This window comes from Rhinolophus hipposideros (genome assembly GCF_964194185.1).
Source record: "Rhinolophus hipposideros genome assembly, chromosome: 20".
NCBI classification, from domain to species: domain Eukaryota; kingdom Metazoa; phylum Chordata; class Mammalia; order Chiroptera; family Rhinolophidae; genus Rhinolophus; species Rhinolophus hipposideros.
In genome coordinates this window covers 23228834-23252616 of record NC_138066.1, presented here as the reverse complement: position 1 = coordinate 23252616, position 23783 = coordinate 23228834, and the positions used below count along the sequence as shown (strand labels likewise).

The window sequence follows — 23783 nt, the reverse complement described above, 5'->3', positions numbered from 1 at the left end:
TTGTGGCCCAAGTGAATTGAGTTTGATCCTTATCATTCTGCTGATATAGTAGCAGAACTCTCAGTCTTACTCTGTTGTTATTTTATCTTTGAGATCTTTTCTCCTTTTCTGTGGAGGGAGTAGGCAACTTGGACAGAGCTAGCATTTTCTCTAGAAAGCTCTTTGTAGAATTTACTGCTTCTCTCTCCCCATCTGATATTACAAAGATCACTTAGCAGACCTAGGAGTGCTCTCTCTGATTGGCTTTAACACCAAGATTTTTTCTTAACCCTATGTTATCTACAGGCTAAGCAGTGTCACATATAGAAGATTCAAAGTGATTGTGGCCAGAATGTTTACCTAAGGTTAACATGTAGTTGAGAATTGAAATACCTTAAAATATCTAAAAAACGTTTAAGTCATCGTTAATCTTTTTTCTGTGTGTATTTTTCTGTTGTGACATTCATACCTTTCTTTCAAAGGTCTATTAAGGAACAGTTTCTTCCCTCCCATCACTCTTCTGTTGAAGTTCTTGTTTTAGCTCTTTCTCTTTGGTTTAGAGACTTCTTAACACCCTTACCTACCAAGAACGTTTGGAACGTGTTTGTAGGTAGAAGAGAAGAATTATGGGAGACTGTGAGAGCCCAGCTACTTGGCCATACTTCTTCCTTTCCTATCAGAGGATATATAATTCTTGTTGTGAATTATCAGATATTCTAGGAGGCTGGCCAAAGTTCATTTGCTAACAATTTTTAAAGCTTTTATTCTACCTAGTGTTATGCTAAGTGTTGTCCAGAAAAGAATATATCTGTACTTCTTGTCTTCTATAGATTTATCAAAATCTACTGTACTGACATGCCAACAGAAGAATAACATTGACCTAATACATTAAATTCATATCCTCAAGCTGATTTATGTATAATAACTAAAAATAAAGAGATTCCATCCTCTTTTTCCTTACAGGTTTTCTGTATTCTGCCACCCCAGGGGCAGATATGTGTTTTGCTCGACAACATAACACTTCTGACAATAACAATCAGTGTTTGCTAGGAGCCAATGGGAATATTTTGTTGCATCTCAATCCTCAGAAACCAGGGGCTATTGATAACCAGCCGCTAGTAACTCAAGAACCAGTAAAGGTAAGTAATTTGACATCTACTTTAAATCACTCTCTTTTAGGTTGCTAATAAATTTCATTCTAGAGGTTTTAGAGCATAGCAGAACGTTAATGGTTCATTTAATTAACCTGTTGTGGATGGAAATCTCTTTGCATAGTACATTTCTGTGAGAATATTCTGATTTACTATTTGTATAGAAGCAGTGTAGTGACCCTTGGAAATGTTGTTCTTATTTAGAATAAGTACTGTGAAAAAGTAGTTTCACAACAATATGGAATTTTTCCCCAAAATAATATTTTTATTGTCTGAAGGAAATCTATGAAAACCAGTCTTACTATTTCCGAATGCTCCAATGATTTTTTCAAATGATTTGCCTTTCAAATAAGTTCCCTTTTTAATTTATTTTGAAAGTTAAAAATAAAAATCTTTTAGGAAATTCAGTTTTTTCCAGTAACATGAAACTGAGTAGTGACATATGTGTTCTGTGTCTAGATTTTGTTAAAACATGAGACTATAATATTAAAAATCCACATTTAATATTAATAAAAATCAACATTGTAATATTAAAAATCAACATTTCATTCTTGTAAGGCTACATCATTAACACTAGAAGGAGGACGATTAAAACGAACCCCACAGCTGATCCATGGAAGAGATTATGAAATGGTGCCAGAACCTGTGTGGAGAGCGCTTTATCATTGGTATGGAGCAAACCTGGCCCTTCCTAGACCCGTAAGTATAGCTAATAGTACCTTTTATTGGGAGCAGTCATAGATGGAGTCTTCTATTTTATATATGACTCTCACTGTCCACAAACTAGTTCTTACTTATGGTAGCAGAGTACTCAGTACCTGTTCAAATCAGTTGAACAAAATTTAAGTTCCTTCTCATTGGAATGAATTTCATTCATTCATTCATTTATTGAGTGCTGTATCAGGTACCAACCATACCATGATGTGCCTATGGGAGTGGTAGGTTTTTATGGAGTGGAGGGAATAGTCATTGGACTAAATAAAGTCAGGGAGTTATGAGGCTAGGCTATTAAATAAATCATCCACATAAACACAGACATTAGGATAATGAAAGGCTTAGGCTGGAGCAGAAGTCTGAGAACCAGTGCCAAAAAGTTTAGTGAATATAGGGGAAATGGTGCATAGGTTACTTCTGAAACTGTTATTCTCATTAACCACATAGGCGTCGAGTGAGGGATCAGATTCATTTTATAGCTGTTAGTCTTTTTGAAAGAGGAACATAAGGAAGATCATAACATGATAACAGGAATTCAAACTGAGTGAATGAATTCTGGTCATTGCCATTATTAGAATGAGTCATTTAGAGCATAAGTAAAATGCTCTAAAATAATAAAGGACTTAGAATATGTAATACCAAATTTTAGTGAGTTAGCTATGCAGCAGCATTTGTTGTACTTACAAAGTAAATAGCAGGACTCATGCAATAAAATAACATTATAAAAAGATTCTTTTGGTATATCAAGAAGTACTGTCCATTATATAACATCCAAGCCAGAACTTTCTTATACCAGAAAGGCTTTGCATAGATAAGAAAGTTAGATCACTTACAAAAAAGGAGTAAGAAGTCTGCTATAAACCGTAGCCTATTATTTTGATACTGATTTTGAGTTATTAATAATTAATATTTACTGAAAATTATGTTTAAGTAGAATCAGGAATTTAAGGCTTGCATTTGTTGGGTCCAAAAGGTTCCTATTTGGCATCAGGACTCCTAGATAGGTACATATAAATATGAATATACGTAGATAGCTATATTCTTTCTTTATTAGGAGGTAGGGTAGTCTTGAGTTAGTCACTTAATTTCTGTGACTTTCCTCCTCTATCTTAATATTGTGTATTTAGAGGAAATACACAGATAATAGAGATAATTGTGTTTTATATATATGTGTGTGTGTACATATATATATATATATATATATATATATATATATATATATATAGTTTGATGTTTTAGGGCCTGCCTGAATTCAGATTACCAGTGTTTCAATCTCTAAATCTTAGTTCCCTCATCTGTAAAACGGAGATAATAATAATATCTACCTCATCAGAGTTGTTTTGATAATGAAATAATACGTATGATCAGCACAGCATCTGATTCATAGTAAGTGGTCAAGAGGTTGATTGTTGCTAATATCATCATCCTCATAATCATTAAATGAGTTTTTTTCAGAGCCTCACAAAAAGGTCATGTTTTTTATATTGACCAGACAAATATTAGTTTAAGCAAGCTGTAATTTTTGCTAGATTAAAGCTTCGTTTGCTGGCTCAATAGTGTTTTTTGCTGATTCTCTAAGTATGATAAATTTGCCCGATTTCAGAAAAAATTATTGTAAAATCATTTAAAATATGGTATTCCCAGTTAGAAAAGACTAAATACATTTGCCATGGCCAGGTTAAAAATTATTGCTTTCACCTTCATACTTACATAAATCATACTATTTTCTTAAAAATATAGCTTTATTTAATTTGCATGTGTTGTACATGCTCAATGATAACAAATTAAGCAATATAGAAAAAAACAAAGAAGAAAATAAAAATCATGCCATGTCCTCCCTCTTAAGAGATAACCACTATTAACATTTTGGTGTGCATCTTTGCAAACTTTCCTCTGCGTGTTTGTGTACATACCAGGTGTGCCAAATAAAGGTGTACAAGTAGACACTTTGGTCAACATTGCTCAAGCAGTAGTTCGCCGTAATCATTCATATACATGAAATATACAGACACTGATGGTAACCACTTTGAGCACTTCTTGTAATTGCAGAAGTCAAACGTGACTTGTATTCATCTTCTGTTATCGGTATATATTGAGTATTACAATTTTAATATAGTTTTCCTTTCTTAAAATTTGTATACATTTTTTGGCACCCTCTGTATATAGATATGTGTGGATAATTTTATGAACTGGAATCATACCTGATGTTTTGTGATCTATTTTCAATCTCACATAGATGCTATGGACATCTTTCTAGGTTAATAAATTTAGACCTATACCATTATTTTTAATAATTGCATAGCATTTATATATTTATATATGCATTTATATATGTTACTCACATATACACATGCATATGTACATAAATCATATTTATTAACCAATCACATACTGATGAACATTTAGTTTGCCTCTAGCTTTTAGTTGTTTAAAACAATTTTCTGGTGAACATTCTCTTTCCAAACCTGTGTGATGATCTCTTTAAGGTGAATTCCTATAAATGGAATTGCATCTATTGTTTGCTGATTGTCATTGAAGTTGAACAAGGTCATAGACAAGAATAATTAAAATGTAAATAGATATGTATTTATGTATGTCTGTGCATGTGTGTATAAGAATTTGTTAATCTGTAATTTGCTCACAAAATCACTTGTTATCTTGGAAAGCAAGATATAATTATAAAAACTACTTCATTATCAGTTCAGATTCTGCCAAAAGTATGTTTTTATATAGCTTGACAACTACAGATGCTGAATTATTAATCTTTCCCAAAATCATACTTACAACTGAAATCATAAGAAATTACGGTTGGTTTTACAGTGGTCAGTGCGAGTCTAGAAGTGGACAGCCTTTATTTTCTTCCAGTGTTCTTAGAGAAGTATGTCAGGGAGAGCTCCTCTTACTGCTTTGAATTTAAACAGAAGTCAGAGAAGCTCCCAATTGGAACTTTTCAAGTGCCATGCTATAGCATATCAGAGTGTGCAGAATACTTTTAAGAAACAGTCCTAAAGGTTTGGTTTGTAGCATTGTTTGTATTTGGTTATTTATTGCCCCCTCAGGATATTAAAAAATGCTGTGTTACAGAGGACATTGGTTACTAGGGCAAAGGGAAATAAAATAAAACCTGATGGCTTGAGAATATTATATTAAAATTCTGTAGGAATTTATGTTTTAAAGAGTTTCAGTGTTAAGCCTGCTATCCTTTTGGAATACTAAATTGATAATGTGCTACTCTTAAAACTCTTAAAGCAATATTTTGATAATGAAATGGTTTCCTTTGCCTTTGGGCTGGCAAGCAGGTTATTGGAGAGGGTTACTGAAAAATCCTGTGGATCCCAGCTTTGTACATCCAATTTAGTTGTTTTAGTCATAGACTGAAAACAGGACAGTTACACAGTAGAACATAGATGTAAACATTTATATGGAAACATTTTTATCCTCAACACTAATACAAGAAATAAAATTTAAATAAATTTACGTATATGTGTATACAGCCAACAGGGTTTTTAAAATAATATTCAATGATAAGGTTTTATGAGAGTGGTACATTCATATGTTTCTGGGAATATTGTAAGTTGCTGTACTTTGGGCGGCAATTATATGACTTATATAGTTAATGATATGAATACTTCCATACTTTTTGACTTGGAAGTCCAGTCCTAAGATTTTGTCCTTTAAAAAGACCATCATTTATATACATGAAATATGTAAAAGAGAAAAAAGTTACAATGCGAGGGTAGTAGAATTGTTAGATGATACCTAGGGTTTTTGTTTTGTTTTTTAATTTAATTTGATGTTACTGCTTTTAAATGAAAGGGGAGAAAATACCCACCAGGAGTTCTTATCTTAGAAGGTGGATTTAGGAGCAGAAACCTGGAATATTTAAACCCATGTAATTTAAATCTATGAATTTCTGTGAACTATATCCATGAACTATAGGGGGTGAATCTATTGAACATTTCAGTTTAAAAATAAATATCAGAAGTTAGGTAAAACTTGCAAGTTTTGTTTCTTTTTTTATAGTGATCACTTTATATCTTCTAAAATAACAGGTGATCAAGAATAGCAAGACAGACATCCCAGAGCTAGAATTATTTCCTCGATATCTTCTGTTCCTGAGACAGCAGCCTGCCACTCGGACACAGCAGTCTAACATCTGGGTGAATATGGGTATGATGAGCCTGAGAATGTTTCCTCAGCATTTACCAAGAGGTAACTTAAGAATGCAGCAAGAATATCATGCATTTCCTTAAAAAAAAACAAACAAAAAAGAAAACCAAAGTTGCTCAAAGTCTGGTGCCACTGTACCAGTAAATCACCTGTGGGGCTTAGATCTATGGTCATGCGCAAGACTAGACAGGAGAGAAGCAAAATCTCAGCAGCAAACTCAGAAGGATGGTTTCCTTTTCTGGTTTGTAAACATACAAAGCTAATAAATAGGAATAGATCTTCCATGCTTTGTTTCTTTGGGAACAAGCCATTGAAAATTGTTTGCTTGACCTAAGTTAGCATCTGCCAAGTCAGTGACTTGTCTTTTTAACTCCACTCAAATTTTTAGTAATTTCTTTGGCAATATTATTTTTTTTATTTGATTCTTTTTTTTCTACGAAAACATTTTCATGCTAGGTCTGGGTAGCCTTTATAAGAGACAGATAATACAAAGCAAAGGATATATTTTTTAAAATGAAAGTAACACATTTGCTTTGAAAACCATCAAGTCTATCAAAATGACAAATGAATAAATTCCCATTTTAACGTATTACATGCAAAAAGTACCCCTTTGATTTCTCTATAAAGTTAAATTTTATTGATGGCCAGGACTTGCTTTATGTTTTTGTTTTGCAGATATTTTAAATTGTTCTTTAGCAGAAATAATGAGTTCACCCATTTAGTCTCAGACTTTGTGTGAACAATTCCAGAATATTATTATGATTAATATAACTTAGAACGATATGCATACCCAAACCAACCCTATAAGTACCATCCCTCCCTCCCTTGAAATCAAATAGGGTTATTTTAATGTCTTCCTTAAATAGTGTATATTTAGATAATATATTGAGATTGTTACACATATTATTTGGTAGCAATTATAGCAAAGCAGAGAGGCCTCTGCCTAACCAAACTTTGTCTTTGGGAAAACATCAAAATCAAGGAACAGTGAACTAGAATCTCTATGAAATATTCTTGATTTAATTTGCCAATAAATAAAAGTATTTGCCTTGCTTCTGTGGCACCCATAGAACATACTTTTTTCAATTCTCTTTGAAAGGTAACATGAGAGACGAGATGTGTTGTTGCGCTTTTAGTAAGCATTCTTTGCAACTCTTGTGCTGATCCTAGATTTTTGCTGCTCTATAAATTCCACTAGATTTGTTGACGCTATTCAAAAGCACAAAATTATGTATAATAAGTGGCTGCCTGCTTAATGAGCTATGCTGTAAAAAAGTGTCTAGAATTCAAACAAATTTCTTATGTGGCTTAGGACAATAGAAATTGACTTAGACACTACACTTGCAAATGCTTCTGAATCTTAGAACTGGGTAGTCATTGTGCTCCAAATTTGTCCTTAATTTGAAATTTTATTCCTTACTAATTAGTTGTGAAATCAATCATTAATCATTTTGAAGTTTACAAAAATATGCTTTCTTGCTGTAATCTTATAACTAATCCTCTGATGTATAATTAAAGAAATTTGCTCTTTTGTTTTCCTTTAGAGATTATCCTTTGCTTGCTGGTAGTATAAGATTTGCTTTGCTATGTGTTTCAAATTGATCACGTTGGGTTCTGTTCTGCTATAACATAGTTTTTATCTTTCTCATTACTCAATTTATTACAGCTCTTTTATTTAGTAGGCTCTTTTATTTCTTTTGAAGTGACAGGTATACAAACCTTGCCACAGTTACAGTGACTTCAATGTAGCCATTTCAACAGACAAATCTATAGAAGTCATTGTTTCTTAAATGATTTTTCAGCTTATTTTAAGTGATCGAATTCTTTTTAGAAGCTCTAAAACAGCAGATAATGGCAATACTTTTCTCCACTTTAGTAGGTGAAGACTCAAAGTGTATTTAATAAGAGGAATGAAGCTAAGTCACCATTGAATGGGTGGAAAGCTACCTGAAATGTATAATTGTGCCCTAGATGGATTATATTCATATGTTAAGTTTATTTTTATTTTGGGTTCCTCAGTAAACTATAACCTCACATAGGCAAAGATGACTTTTAAACTACAGCTTTTGTCTGGATTTTTGGCTGAATAGTTAACCAGGGTTTAGCAGATTGTTTTAGCAACCTATCTTTTATTTCCTTAATCTCTTGTCATTTCGTCCCCCTTCTTTTTTGAAATATGTGGTTAGACTTGACATATTCTTCCTTCACTCTTCACTCTTTTCCTTTATTGCCACTCTTTTTGTTTCCACCTTGAGCCTTTCAGAAATTCAAGGTCATGTCTGCTGTCATCTTATTGAGCAGGCAGGCCATATGATATTTACCCTCTTCTACCTTTCAATAGGACAATTTTTTTGGATCATGGTAAGCTTCTTGGCTTCACTTTAAAGCTTTGGCCACATGGAGTCTATGCCTGCTTAGAATTTTAAATAAAATTTTCTTGTGTAAATTGTACCAGTGTGCCAAGTAATTGGACCACTTAAAGACTGAGAGTGATGACATTAGTAATTCAAAGACAGTTTATTTTATGGAAGTGGATCAGGTGAATCCACTTATCTATCTGTGGAGTTCAAATCCAGTCCCATTTTATCTTCTCCATTCATACACTGAGTTTTGATTTTGCTATTGAATATAACCTAACTGAGGGCAGCCAAGGTACTAATGCCTAAAGTTTATTTATATTTGCCACTCTTCTGGCTTCCAAGTACAGCCAGTTATTTAGGCTTCTGTGATTCTGTTGCTTCCTTTCAAAGTTAAAGGCTTTGGAGTCACTCGAAGATACTTAGGTCTCCTGTCTTTGTTTTAAAGTTTTATTTTAAAGCTTCTTAATTTGTAAAATTATTTAAGCTCTGTTTCTCCTTTCTCATCATTATTTCCTAAAATACTGTGGTCCCCATTGCTGAGGGTTGCTTGTTTTTTTCACATGTGCCTTTTCCTTGTTGTGATTACTATGACCATAGGAAACGTACCTTCTCCGAATGCACCATTAAAGCGGGTCTTAGCCTATACAGGCTGTTTTAGTCGAATGCAGACCATCAAGGAAATTCATGAATATCTATCTCAGAGACTGCGCATCAAAGAGGAAGATATGCGCCTATGGCTATATAATAGTGAGGTAAGAGGCATCTCAGTCATGAAGTGTACTAATTAAGTGTTAAATCCATATTTCATGAGTATGGGATTATTGTCTACAGTAATTATGCTGAAAGTCATACCTAAGATCTCAGTGAAAACGTCAACTTTTAAGTTACTAGATGCATACATGTAGATTTTTGTCACCTGGAATCCATAATACCTCTTGATCATCATGGACAGTACCATTTTACGATGATTATTGTTGTAAAGTAATGGTAAATATCTTTTTTTAAAAACTAGAGTTTATTTTGGATTTGTTTTACGGTAACTATACACATGTTTAAAAAAATTCAAACAACACTGAAGTATATAATTAACATTTCCTTCCTGTTCTCTGACCCCTGTCTTCCGTTCTCCTCATAGGCAGTGCTGTTAATTGCTTAATATGCAATGTGTTTTCAGAATATACTCTGATATTGGATATTGAATCATAAATAGTTTTAACCAGTTCTCTATTCCCTAGTTCCTTCTTTTTTACATCCTCCTTTGGTCGCCATTGAGAGGCAGTATAGTATAATAGTTAAAAGCACAGCTCCTGGAGCCACACTGCCAGGGATTAAATCCTGGCCCTGCCACTTGGTAGTTGTATAACCACGGCAAACCACATAACTGTCTCTATCTCTGTTTTCTAATGAGTAAATGAGCAAATTTAATTCTAACGACTCCTTAAGGGAGTCGTTAGAATTAAATGAATTAATTATGTGAGCACTTGAGACAGGGTGAGCCTAAGCAAAAATGTATAATTTTATTGTGTGACATTTGATTTTACAGTTTCAGTTCCTAGTAAGTGATCAAGTTCCATCTTGATCACAAGCACATTTACTGAATTTCATACTAAATAAAGAAATTTTCTTTTCTGTAGGCTCTTCAGAAAATCTAAATCTCAATGAATTTTGGTTTGATGAATCTTCTTGTCTCTCCAAAATTCTATAGAACTTTGTTTTATAGACATATAACATGTTTATGAAGTATACATTGTTTTTCCCTCATTTTACCACCTAAATTATAAGTATTTCTGTACAAGTATAGTATGCCTAATATCCGTAATGTGGCTTATGTAACTACAAGGACATCTTTATTTCCATATCTGTTTCAAATTTAGTAATCAAATTAACAAAAACATTTCTTCCTCCATACACAGAATTACCTTACTCTTCTGGATGATGAGGATCACAGATTGGAATATTTGAAAATCCAGGATGAGCAGCACCTGGTAATTGAAGGTATAAGTGAAAGCATGCATCTGCATTAGATTTTTAGGGGAAGAATATAAAGATTTAGTTAGTCACTCATAATCCACTTAATAATTTTCCAACTAGTATTTGATCATTTTATTCTTAATAGTAAAGAAAACCCATTAAGCCTTACATAATCCTACATATTTAGATTGCTTTAATAGAAAAACATTGCTGGCCAGGTGTGCAAATGGTGGGTAGAAACAAGTGAATTCAGTTATAAGTTTACAAAGCTTCTTAAAAATTTCAAGCTGCCTTTATGAGTTTGAGTAAGGAGACTAATTTTTTTTTGAGGTTAGTGGCATAGGGTTTCATTAGTCATCAACACTGGTCACTCACCAACTGCGCTTATTTGTATAGTCATTCACACATAAACTTACACACATGTAAAGGGCATGCACATGTCATTGAAAACTTAAAATGCGTCTTTGCCCATCAAGATTTCATGGAAACATTGCTAGCTACCTTTATATTAAAATGAATAGATTATTCTCACAGTTTAAGAAAAAATTGTAATAGTTCTAATGTATTAACTTTAAGAGCTTTAATTACTTGTATAGATGATTGAGTATAATTTTACTTCAGATAGATAATTGGAGGAATAGCTTACTAATTAATTCTAACCAAGTGATATAATATCTCAAATATAGTCGGAATGGTTTCAGAGTCAGTTACTAAAACTAACTTGATTTTTTAAATTTTTGTTTCTGGTTTAGAAATAACTTTTTTTTTATTTAACAGAAGGAATGGAGTGGGTGTGGTTTCAAAGGAAATTAACACTTTCCTATCTGTCTTTCCAGTTCGAAACAAAGATATGAGTTGGCCTGAGGAAATGTCATTTATAGCAAACAGTAGTAAAATAGACAGACACAAGGGTAAGTGTCCAGTGTATTATTTTTAAAGAGATTATTTTAAAATCATGCTTTATTTTTCCTTCTCTCAACTAGAAGGAAATGTTAACAGCTTTGGCTTTCTAGTCCGAAAATGGTTAAGACCCTCTCTTATTTTTCTTTTTCCTGAAGCATCAAATTTCTAACCTTGCATTGAAATACTTTATATATTTTTTAAAGACATAATCCTAGGAGGGAATTGTTAGAATTCTAAAAACATTCATAGCAATTAAAGAGAGTCATTGCTGCTTCTAGATTAAAAATAAGCCTGGAGTATCCTAATTGCCAGTGATACTACGTGTAAAACCTCCTCTGCTTTAGCATTGCAAGACCAGATAGAGAAATATTAGGTCCATTTAGCTGATTGAAAGAGTTATAAAAACATTGCATCAAATATAAGTAACTGTTTGGTCTATGGCATCTTACTACAGCTAGGCTTTGATTCTCATATTGTTTGTTCCAGTTCCCACGGAAAAGGGAGCCACAGGTCTGAGTAACCTGGGAAACACATGCTTCATGAACTCAAGCATCCAATGTGTTAGTAACACACAGCCGCTGACACGGTATTTTATCTCAGGGAGACATCTTTATGAACTCAACAGGTAATCTTTCTTGAGTCCGTGGCTTTTTTATAACTGATATGAACCCAATATGACCTAGATCTCCTCTGTCATTACCATGGGGGAGAGAAGTCTGATTTGCGATATTTCGTATGAAATAAGGACCAAGGGATACTTTTCTTGTTTTAAAAAGATATTTTGATGTGAGAAAACCGATGCTAGGCATTTCTGTGCCCACGTGATTGTGATTTATGAGAATGTTTGGCAACGAATTTTCTCTCAAACTTCTAGGACAAATCCCATTGGTATGAAAGGGCACATGGCTAAATGCTATGGGGATTTAGTACAGGAACTTTGGAGTGGAACTCAGAAGAATGTCGCCCCATTAAAGCTTCGGGTAAGCAAGTTAAAATAATATAAAAGTATGTAAGTCCTTAGCAGTTATTTGAGTAATTATTTTTCTCTACATGTTTTTTATGTTTAACTTTTTAGTTTTGGTTTAATTAATGTTTTGCTTCCTTCACTGGGCATAAACTGGATGTCAAATACTTTTCCTTGTTCAAGTATATGCAAAATACTCTTATAGATGTAGTGAGTGGGTAGGGATAGATCAAAGGCACAGTCTGAATTTGGTATATCATTTATTTTTACTAATCAAATATCTATATGTATAGTAAACCTTTCTCAGCTAGTCCATCACTATTAGCAGTGATAGACCTCCGAGTCTAATGATACTCAATACATTTTTAACATTACTATGGTAAGTTCTGGCTGTAGAATTTTAAAAAGTATCAGATAGAAAGAATGTAATTAATGGATAAAATTTTATGTTAGTATCATATGTAGTGAATTTTAGTGAAGTTAGGATTCTTTTAATCTTTATTTAAAAACAAGGCAAAATCTTTTTAGGTTAAAAATTAATAATCAATTATAATAGTTAAAAATTTGACTACTTACTCACCAGGCACTATTCAGTTCACTTTATGTGTATTAACTCATTTAATCTTCTGTGCTTTCCTCTAATGTCAAGTGATGGTATCCCTCTTTTATGGCTTAGGAAACAGGCTCATAGCAGTTAAATAGCTTGCCTAAAGTTGCAAGCTGGCCAGTAGGTCCTCACAGTTAAATACGAGGCTGTTCTGCCTCTAATTATAAAAGTTAGGATACAAGAAGATAAGAAAAGTTAATTGTAAAAGAAAACATTATAATAAGGATTTTTTTAATGTGAGCAAATGCTATTTTAATATTTCTGTCTCATCTGTCTTAAATAACATCTGTGTACCTAAAGAACTGTTTGCTTGTATGATACTGAACTGGGACATGGTATGGGCCAAAACAGTTTCTTTTTTTATTTTTATTTTTATTTTTGGTCACTTGAGGTTAAGGTTAGAAAGCTTTGATGAGTTTCCAAAATATATTTGCTGAAATAGAGACAGATTAAATACTATACTGTATACCTTCTTATAATGCCTCTGATTGAATTACGCGGCATGTGCATTCCACAGTTTATGGGGTAGCAAATAATAAATTCGATTCCTCTTATATTTATAGTGGACCATAGCAAAATATGCTCCCAGGTTTAATGGGTTCCAGCAACAAGATTCCCAAGAACTTCTGGCTTTTCTCTTGGATGGTCTTCATGAAGATCTCAACCGAGTCCATGAGAAGCCATATGTAGAACTGAAGGACAGTGATGGCCGACCAGACTGGGAAGTAGCTGCAGAGGTTTGTCAGTTCTGAGTTTCTAATGTAAGCAATAGATATAATGTTCAGGTCACAAATGTGCGTTGCACAACTTAAATTTAGTGATCAGAATTTTACTGTGAAAATAAAGGAATCTGTATTTCTCTGCTTAATTTTTTGGTAACTATGCCAAAACAAAGCATCCTTAATGAAAATAGGAAAATGTTACCTTTTCACATTGTAAGCTTTTGGGAGAGGATGTAGGAATGATTCATTAGAACTTCAAGAGTCCCTATAATTGCTAAAGTAATGTGCACAGTCACCGGTAGGCATATTTTATTTGCTCTTTAATGGACAAAAAAATTTAATAGTCATCATTGTTACCATGGTAAGAAAAAAGAAAAAAGATTTTCCAGCTGAATTTAATATTTTATAGGTTGAGCAGAAAGAGTTACGTTCTGTTGAATAATTGGTTTTCTCTACTATCTCAGTAGGTAATACATTTTAAATTACACATCTGGATTGTAAATTGGTAGGCAGAAAGCTTTCATATTTTAAGTGTTAAGCATTATATTCTTGACATTTAAATTCAATATACTTAACCAGTTCTTTGAATTTGTGTAGAAATACCTCTCTTTTGAATTTTGAAAAAAAAATTTTCTTCTAATCTTTTTCATTGATAGGCTTGGGACAACCATCTGAGAAGGAACAGATCAATTGTTGTGGATTTGTTTCATGGACAGCTAAGATCCCAAGTCAAATGCAAGACATGTGGTCATATAAGTGTCCGATTTGACCCATTCAATTTTTTGTCTTTGCCACTACCAATGGATAGTTATATGCACTTAGAAATAACAGGTAGGACACAAAATTCAAGAAAATTATTTAATTTCATTGTCTTTACCTTTTCAATCGGCCTGAATTTGTATGTATGGTCATTTGTTTATAATGTGTTCTTGTAAAAACTGGTAGTCTGCATTTATAATGTACCAACCTAACTTCAGGCATGGTTTGAGGTTTGAAAGATTTGGAACATGAGTCCATTTTTGTGCCTCTTGATTCCTCTGTTAGTTTCAAACATGCCAGAAACTCCCTTTAAAATCATGCAAAGCCACTCACACTTCTATATCAAATAAACATTAAAAAATGATAATTCCACTCAGTATTATCTCTTAAGTACTATCTAGACTGAAATGTTTGCTATTTCCAAGTCTCACACACACACACACACACACACACACACACACACAGTGGAAAGCTTTCAGTGAAATCTGCATTTTGCTGATAAAAGATCTTTTCTCTTTCCTAGTTATTAAGTTGGATGGTACTACCCCTGTACGTTACGGACTAAGACTGAATATGGATGAAAAGTACACAGGTTTGAAAAATCAGCTGAGTGATCTCTGTGGACTTAAATCAGAACAAATCCTTCTCGCAGAAGTACATGGCTCCAACATAAAGGTAATATTAACTATTCTTTCCAGGAAACCCTTGATTCCATCCTTCTTAGAGCACAGTTTTCTCAATGAATTATGATGTTAAATGACCAAGAAAGATAATTAAAACACAACAACAACTGAACAAAAAAAGAGTCAAGTTTTCCATCCCAGAAACTTAAAAGGGTTGTCTGCCAGAATAAAGGAGTAATAATGATTATGGTATTTTTAGAAAAAGGGAATTATGTAAGCCCAAGGATGTCTATATGGAGTGGTCTAGCTCTGTCACTATATATAGATTTTCCCCAGTGACTGCTATTGCTGCATTTAGCATCTCTTCTTACCATTGTCACTAGAATTCTTCCTAGGTTAAAGTATTTTATGTATTCATGAATGTGTTCTTTTAGCATTTATTTATAAACATATACAGGGCCTTTCAGCACATTAGGAAGTTAGAGAATAAAAACAAATTAACACAAACCACTTTTTTCTGTATACCAGTTGGAGAAACAAGTTATTTAATAAATATATTGCCTACCCTAAATTGAATTTCTACCATTGATATTATGTATATTCTTCTTTGGGGTTTCTGAACAAACTCCCCTCGTTAAGTTTTTTTCATATGTAATACAAGGATAAGGTCTCTCTGAGGGTTTGGGGTTTAGATGCCTGAAGTGAAGGACAAAACTTAAGAAACCAATTATACACAGCATACTTCCTTCCTATGGTAAGGGATAACCATAAACATTCAGAAAAAAACATGAGATTAGTTTATCAAGATTTTCATCCTTTAGTTATTTGATAAAAAAATACTCATCCATCTTGTTTGTTTAGTGATGAAAGCATCTACGACATATGCTTCAAATAGATCAGAGAATTCATGTCCCATTTTATCTGAAATATTTTCCCCTTCTCATCTTGCCTCTTTTTCTGTAGAATTTCCCTCAGGACAGCCAAAAAGTACGACTTTCAGTGAGTGGATTTTTGTGTGCATTTGAAATTCCTATTCCTGGATCTCCAGTGTCAGCTTCTAGTCCGATACAGACAGGTAAAGTCAAACTGTGGCTCCTTCTTGTGATTTCAGCTTTAAATACTGGTCTAAAGGTTGTCATCCTTTTAATATGTATTTGGGCTAAGGATATTAAAGCAAAAAAGAATTTTGGAAGCTGAAGGAAACCTTGGTGATGATTTTGCTCAAGTCCCTCATTTCATAGATGAGGAACCTGAAATTCAGAGAATCTAAGTGACTAAGTTACTTATTAGCTAAAACTACTGCTGAAATTTAGATCTCTTTTTACTCTTTTATTTAATACTAACGTGGCAGCAGATAGTATGAGAGGAATAGATTATCAGAAAACAAAACAAAAAGTATGACTAAAAAGGAATATTGTATGTGAGTTAACATAGTCATTGAGTCTTTTTGGCCGTTTAATGTGGCTTGTCTGTTCTTTTTTATACTCCTAATAATTAGATTCATTCCCCAGTATAAAGAGTTTTGAAGGGAATGAGACTCCTCTAATTGGCAGTTAATAGAAAGTTCTGGTGGTGAGTTGGTGGATGAGTTAATACTGCTTTTTTGTTTAGATCATCACTGTCTAGTAGAACTCTGCAGTGATGGAAATTTTCTATAATCTTTACCATCCAGTACAGTATCCACTACTAACTTGGACTGTTGAGCACTTGAAATGTTGCTAGTGAGATTGAGGACATGTATTTTAAATTTATTTTCATGTTAATTTAAAAAGCAGCATCTTTTCATCAGCTGTAACAAATGCACCCCTCTGGTGGGGTTTGTTGTTAATGGGGGAGGTTATGCATGTGTGGGGGTAGGGGTATATGGGAAATCTCTGTACCTTCCCTCTTTATTTTGTTGTGAATCTAAAACTGCTCTAAAAAATAAAGTCTTTGGGGAAAGGATGTAGGTATAATTATTCATTAGAACTTCAAGAGTCCCTATAATTGCTAAAGTAATGTGTACAGTAACCAATAGGCACTTTTTATTTTGCGATTTAAAAAACAAAAGAAAACAATCAAAAAAGAAAAGCAACATCTGGCTGGAGACTGTATTGGACTACTGTACCGTAAAACATTTTTAGAGGAATGGAAAAATGAGTTTTTAAAGGACAAGAAAAAGAAAACTAGCAGTAGAACTGTTTGTGTGCCACAACATGGTGCTGATAAAGGTTTTACAAAAATTCTATTTCAGCTTTCTAACAGTTACTCTTGCTTTGTCATTCAGTCTTAAGTGTGAATTATAGAAGTAAAATCTGAAATTAAAATGTTCCAATCAATCTAGAATTATTATTTGAACTATAATTTCTCTCTGTCCTTTGTTAAAAGAGACTATACTGTCACTGGTCTGGGTCGCCATGGTATTTGAGAAAAGAGCAAAGATGGAGGTTCCACAAGCTTGTGATGCTGTGCTTATCTTTGAATTTGTAGATTTCTCCTCATCCCCATCTACAAATGGAATGTTAACCCTAGCCACCAATGGGGACCTGCCCCGACCAATATTCATTCCCAATGGAATGCCAAACACTGTTGTGCCATGTGGAACTGAGAAGAACTTCACAAATGGAATGTTGAATGGTCATATGCCATCTCTTCCTGACAACCCCTTTACAGGCTACATCATTGCAGTCCACCGAAAAATGGTTAGTTTAATGTTAGGCAAGTTACTGCTGATCTTGTCAGTGTTGTTTGTGAAACAGCCATTTTCTGTCTTTGCAACGTCTTCGTTGCAGGCACTTCCTTGATTTTTGGAGGGGGCATGCCCTTACAATGTGTTATGTATGCCATTATAAGTGATCAAAGCCAGTGTTTAGTTTTCACTCATGACAGCCTATGTGTGGAATGGACATTCCTCACTCATATACTAAGCAGCAACAGGATAGCTGGTACATCTGAATACTATTTACTTTACAAAGTTTGTGTCTCTTATATGTTCATGTAGGCATGTGCATGTCCTATAAGTGTGGATGCCTTTGGAGGTTTCCTTTGTTTGTTTGTTTGTTTGTCTGTCTGTCTGTTTGTTTTGGGGGGAGAGAAACAAAAATGTTTGGGAAGAGAAGTTGTTTCCTAGGACTGCTTTGACATTACCACAAAGTCGGTGGCTTAAAACAACAGAAATTGATTCTTTCACAGTAATGGAGACCAGAAGTCCGAAATTAAGACCTCAGCAGGCCTGTGCTCCATCCAAAGGCTATTACATAAAGACCGACTTAAAGAATTAAATGTCCAAGTGCTCAGCAGCTTTTTTGAGTGATCCTAACCTCCCACCAACCTATTACACTAAATTTATGTTTTATTAGGCAACCATTTCTATGCTAATTCTATGCACTATCTCTATATTAAGGAATATCATAAAAATCTCCTTAACACACTCAAAGCAAATATTTTTAAATTTTACCTTTTAATTTATTAATATCATGTATTTAAAAAATAAAAAAGACAAAGTCACTCAGCTGCTTTTAGGAAGGTGGATAAGTTGTTACAAAATTAAATGACTGGTTTCACAGTCTCCAAAAGTTTGGAAATTGCTACTGTAACAACAGTTATCAACAGCTTATTCTTCGAAAATTACATTTTGAGTGAGTTTTAGTTTATTGGCATACTTTCCAGAGAAAAAGTTTGAATTGCTTAAAAGCCTTGAGCTATGAAACTATTACTAGTTTTGACATATAATTCAGTGTAAGAAATGTTAATCAGAGAAAACTAGTTTGAAAATATTAAATGCTAAAATCCAAGTTTGATAGACAGCAACTCTGAAATTGGCAATACCCCAACCTTTCAATGACTCCACTTTAACAATTCTCTTCATATTAACAAAGATGGTTCTATAAATAGAGCGGTAATGACCCATTTGAAAATGGTTGTGATGCCTCTCATTGGCCGCTATAGAAGAAAGAAAGGAAGGAAGGAATCAGAGGCCTATCTTCTCAGCTCTCCCTTCTCTTGTTTGTACTTTATAGATGAGGACAGAACTGTACTTCCTGTCATCTCAGAAGAATCGCCCCAGCCTCTTTGGAATGCCACTGATTGTTCCATGTACTGTGAATACCCGGAAGAAAGACCTATATGATGCGGTTTGGATTCAAGTATCTCGATTAGCCAGCCCACTCCCACCTCAGGAAGCCAGTAACCATGCTCAGGACTGGTAAGTTCAGGGGATTAGCCTAGACCTATGGTTTCTAAACTCCAGATGAAGAATTTATATGAATTCTGTGTGATTTATAAGACCCATTCCGTGTAAGGTTAATCATTCCTTGAAGAATCATCCAGAGAGCATATAATTCAACCATTTGGTTTTATCTTTTGAGTAGGAGACACTATACACCTTCCCTTTTCACCTAAACATTCTAGTATTTAATAATCCTTTCATTCACAAATCTCTTGCCTTAATCCCTCCTGCTAATGCTTTAAATGCTTCAGGGGAATATCCTGGACTTCCTTTATTGCAAAAGTGAGTATGAATCCACCAGGAAATTTGTTATCATCTCAGCCCTCTGAAATTCAGAATGGGAGCAACAGTGTGCACATGTATACATGAACTCTGAAAAAGTCTCATGCCAGGACAAAAGATTTGGTTGGGTTATTTCCGTACCATGTCATTTTAGCATGGAGTCATTTCAGAAGGGTAGTTAAAGAAAACATCGTCTGTTGTCATTCCTCCTACCACGGTTCTGTTGGATTACTCAATGTATTTACTTCTAACAATCATTGGGACTGTGATGCCTTCTTTGTATCTCAGTTGAATTGCAGATCATTTTCTATCGTGGTACAAGTGAGAGTTCTGCTTCTGTGTGAACTGAATAAAGAAGTTCTCTTGCTGAGAGGTTATTTGTTCTGGCATGGGATCTTTTGATGATTAGGATAAGGCTTAAGGTAAATAAATCTTAAAGGGAAACTTCAAGTAATAAGTAAGCAATTTATTGATGAATGTTGATGAATGTTGTAAAAATGAAAATAGGGCAAGATTAAATTTACAGTGGAGGTCTGATTGAACTAAAGGGCTTCTAGATGAGGACTTTTTCCAGGGCTTGCTAATGAATTGGATATGGAATATGAGGGAAAGAGGAAGCCAAGCGAGGTTTTCAGCCTGAGCGATGGTTTATGAATGGTGGTACCATTTAATAAAATGAGGAAGACTGGCGAAGAAGCAGGTTTTGGCAAGAGATGACAGGAAGAAAATTAAATTCAAGATGTGTGTTATATTTTCAAATGGGAAATAGACTTACATGTCCTTTGCTGGAAATATAAATATAGGTGTCATCAACAAATAGTTGGTATTTAAAGCCCTGAGAGCAGATGTTACCATTTAGAAAGTACAAGTTAGAGAAGATGCGCAAGGTCTAATTCCTGATGCATTCCAACATTTAGAGGTTGAAAAGAAGGGGAAGAGGCAACAAAGGAGATTGAGAAAGAGCAGTCAGTAAGGAGAAAACCAAGAGGGAGTGGTGTCCCAGAAGTTAAGTGAAGGAAGTGTTTAAAGGGGAGACCAATCAGTTTTAAATGCTACAAAGGGATTGAGTAAGAACAGGACTAGGAATTGACCACTGGATTTGATAAAATGGCAGTCTTTGGTAACCTTTGCAAAAATTTCTTTCAGTGGAGTGGTGTAGATGAAGGCATGGAGGTGGGAATAAGTTAAAGAGAAAATGGTCCTGCAGACATTAAAACGATAAGGGCTTATCTTTTAGCAGTAATACACTGAAGTATTTATGGATGATTTGCATGATAAAATGCCTCTGATGTCCTTCAAAAGAATCTAGGGTCATAACAGCCAAGAAGTGGAAACAATCCAAATGTCCATCAACAGATGAATAGGTAAACAAAATGTAGTACACACATACAATGAAGTATTACTCAGCCATAAAAAGGAATGAAGTTCTGATGCATACTACAATATGAATGAACCTTGAAAACATTATGCTAAGTGAAGTAAGCCAGACACAAAAGGATAAATATTGTATGATTCCACTTTTATGAGTTTTCTCGAATTCACAGACAGAAAGTAGATTAGAGGTTAATAGGGTCTGGGGGAGTGGGGGCTTAATGGGTAAGAGTTTCTGCTTGGGAAGGTGAGGAAGTTCTAGAGATGGATGGAGGTGAGGAAGTCCTAGAGATGGATGGTGGTGATGGTGGTACAATGTTGTGAAAGTACTTAATCCACTGAATTGTATACTTCAAAGTGGTTACGTGGTAAATTTTAAGTATATTTTACCACAAAAATGAAATATAAAAATCTCGTAGGACTAAATAAAGGTATAGATGAAGAGTGGCCAAGAGTTAATGATTATTGTAATTGGGTGATGAATAATGGTGGTTCACTGTATAATTCTCTACATTTGTGAAAATTTCTATCAGTTAAATTTGAAAATTTAGATTAAATGAACAAATTCCTGGAATTGAGGTTCTATACAAAAGACAATTATTCTAAGGGACAGTAAGTAAGGAAGAAAGTGAGGCTTTGAGGGGCTGATTGAAGGTTTCTAATGAGTCAAAGAATTGTTAGAGTAGTGATAGTTGGGTAGGTAAGTAATCCAAAAAAATAGGAAATGATTGAGTAAAGTAGGATATTTGGAACTGAGATTTTCAGAGGTGGGAATGTCATTTCATGGTGTCCTTACCTTCAGCAGCCGTATAATAGCCACTACCAAATAACAAGGTCTAGAATATAACTATTGGCGGGGGTAGATCATATGTTACAGAGGAAGTTATTGTTGGAAGAGAGAAGGCCTAGGTGTTGTTGGATAAGTTACATTGATGTCGAAGCCACCAAGAGTAATAACACTGGAGGTTATGAAGAGGAATACAGTGAACTGGGTGCTAAAATCTTTAGTGAATAAAGAAGAGGACGACTACCAAGGACGACTTGCAGATGGTATAATTCAATAGCACATGATACAAAGAAACCAGGATTTTTGTAGAAAGAGAAGGAAGGAAAAACAATCTAGAAGTGGCAAAGAGGAGTCAGGAGGGGAGACTCATATCACCTCCAGGTTCTGGGATGTATGAAAAGAAACAGTCAGCACTTGAGGCTGTAAAGGAAGTAGAGTCCTCAGGAAAGCCAGGCTTCAGTTAGAGCAAAAAGGTAAAGAAAATATTCAGAACAGAGGTGCTACACAGTTCTCTGCCAGAGTGCTACCAGGTCGTTTTGTCCCATTATCTTTCTTTTGATTCCTCATTTACCACTGACCTAATTGGGACGTAATACTGGACAGCATTGGCTGTCGGTAATCATTCACTCGACGAGTTCTGCTGAAAAAGGGCAAGTCTTGTGACAGATACAGTACACATTGTTGCTCTTACCCGAGTCCTTATCATGGTTTCCTTATCTTCAGCAGCCATGTAGTAGCCACTATCAATTGCCAAATGAGCAATGAGGTATACTGCTCTTACGTTATGTATACCTTGCATTGTTTCTTATTGGAGCAAGGATGAATATTTTTTTTTCAAGATGGAGAACTCACAAGGTTACCTAGCAGTTAAAAGACATTACTCTAAAAATGTTTTGTAGCGTACGGCTTTGAGTAGTTAAGGAAAAAAGGAAAAGAAAGAGATACCTAGCATATACAACATCAGGAATGCTGATTAAAGAAAACTTCTAAATACACAGTTTAGTCGACTCCTCTAAAAACCTTTCAGCTTTCTGTGGTGTGTCAATGTGCTTGTCATGGAAAGGTCTAATTATTTTAGTTTAATGTGAATTAAATCTTCTGATAGAATTAAGGCTGGAGGATAATTGGTGTTTGGTTTCATGATTAGCTTATATAAAATTTGCGTGGACCACATGGACGCTGTTAAGAGACACCTGGCACTCTAGTATGTCTACCCTTCTAGACGCAGGTATGCAGCATGGGAGTTCTGAGTGTGGCTGGTCCAGGGCTGCAGCTGATGGGTTAGGATAAGCAGCATAGAGCTGTCAGCATGAGCATACTGTTGTGACAGATGCCCCTTCCTAGGGTTACTTCATGAGAAGATGAAAAGGAGTTGAGACCTCAGATCACAAATGTTTCTTACACTCTGATTTCTGTTCTGTTTCAGTGATGACAGTATGGGTTATCAATATCCATTCACTCTACGAGTTGTGCAGAAAGATGGGAACTCCTGTGCTTGGTGCCCATGGTATAGGTAAAGTGACCTTCTGCAAAAGAAAACTTTTAGTAGAATTGCAGCTCCAGATTATTATACTTTATTATTAATCCTTTTCATAAGATTTCCAGGTGTTCGACGTCATAGTGAATAATGAGATGCTACCTTGGGAATTGTTCTTTCATGTCTTCTTTGTGAGGTCAATAGCTAAGTTTTACTTGAGTCGTAGCTGGTTTTGTAAACTCTACAATCTCATCAAATTCATAGTTTATGATCAAAATTTATTATTCTATACCTTCTGCTTCTTAATTATAAATCAGTTTAGCAATTCTGAGCCCAGTAGAACATAATCTACTTACTAGACCTTGTCGGAAGTCTGTTTCGGTTTTTAAAAGAGTTATTTTGGAGATTGGGCATTACTACTTAAGCTTGGAAAATGCCTGAGTACTGAAGTCAGCCTTCAGAGAACTGTAATAGACTTAGCAAACTGAGTTTAAAATAGGCGTTGGAACCGTGGCTTTGTTGTGGTCCCTCCCCCACCCACAAATGTTTATGTACATTTATTTAACGTGCCATTTTACAAATGAGGAAATAGACATTGGTATACCAGATAAATTGTCCTCAGAGCTTAAATAACTGAATTTAGAATTTTTTTAGAGAGATGTTATCTCAAATACCCAATTCCCATATTATTTATTTGCCATATAGTTCACATACGGAGGATTCCAGAAAAATGTAT

The 23783-nt window shown here is 34.5% G+C and overlaps 1 protein-coding gene across 2 annotated transcripts in view; it reads left to right on the top strand.

The window, feature by feature from the left end:
• The window catches only part of USP32 (ubiquitin specific peptidase 32), a 163522-nt gene that overhangs the window by 127712 nt on the left and 12027 nt on the right, over positions 1-23783 (top strand). Inside the window, exons 14-28 of one of the 2 annotated variants that reach the window (XM_081029241.1) lie at positions 943-1118; positions 1689-1829; positions 5897-6014; positions 8972-9126; positions 10288-10369; positions 11182-11256; positions 11735-11873; positions 12123-12228; positions 13383-13556; positions 14198-14372; positions 14824-14975; positions 15887-15998; positions 17393-17604; positions 18922-19106; positions 22997-23083. In XM_081029241.1, the coding sequence (XP_080885367.1) occupies positions 943-1118; positions 1689-1829; positions 5897-6014; positions 8972-9126; positions 10288-10369; positions 11182-11256; positions 11735-11873; positions 12123-12228; positions 13383-13556; positions 14198-14372; positions 14824-14975; positions 15887-15998; positions 17393-17604; positions 18922-19106; positions 22997-23083 (2089 nt within the window). Of the gene's footprint in view, positions 1-942; positions 1119-1688; positions 1830-5896; positions 6057-8971; positions 9127-10287; positions 10370-11181; positions 11257-11734; positions 11874-12122; positions 12229-13382; positions 13557-14197; positions 14373-14823; positions 14976-15886; positions 15999-17392; positions 17605-18921; positions 19107-22996; positions 23084-23783 lie in introns of both variants that reach the window. The other variant, XM_081029240.1, reaches the window with a different exon arrangement.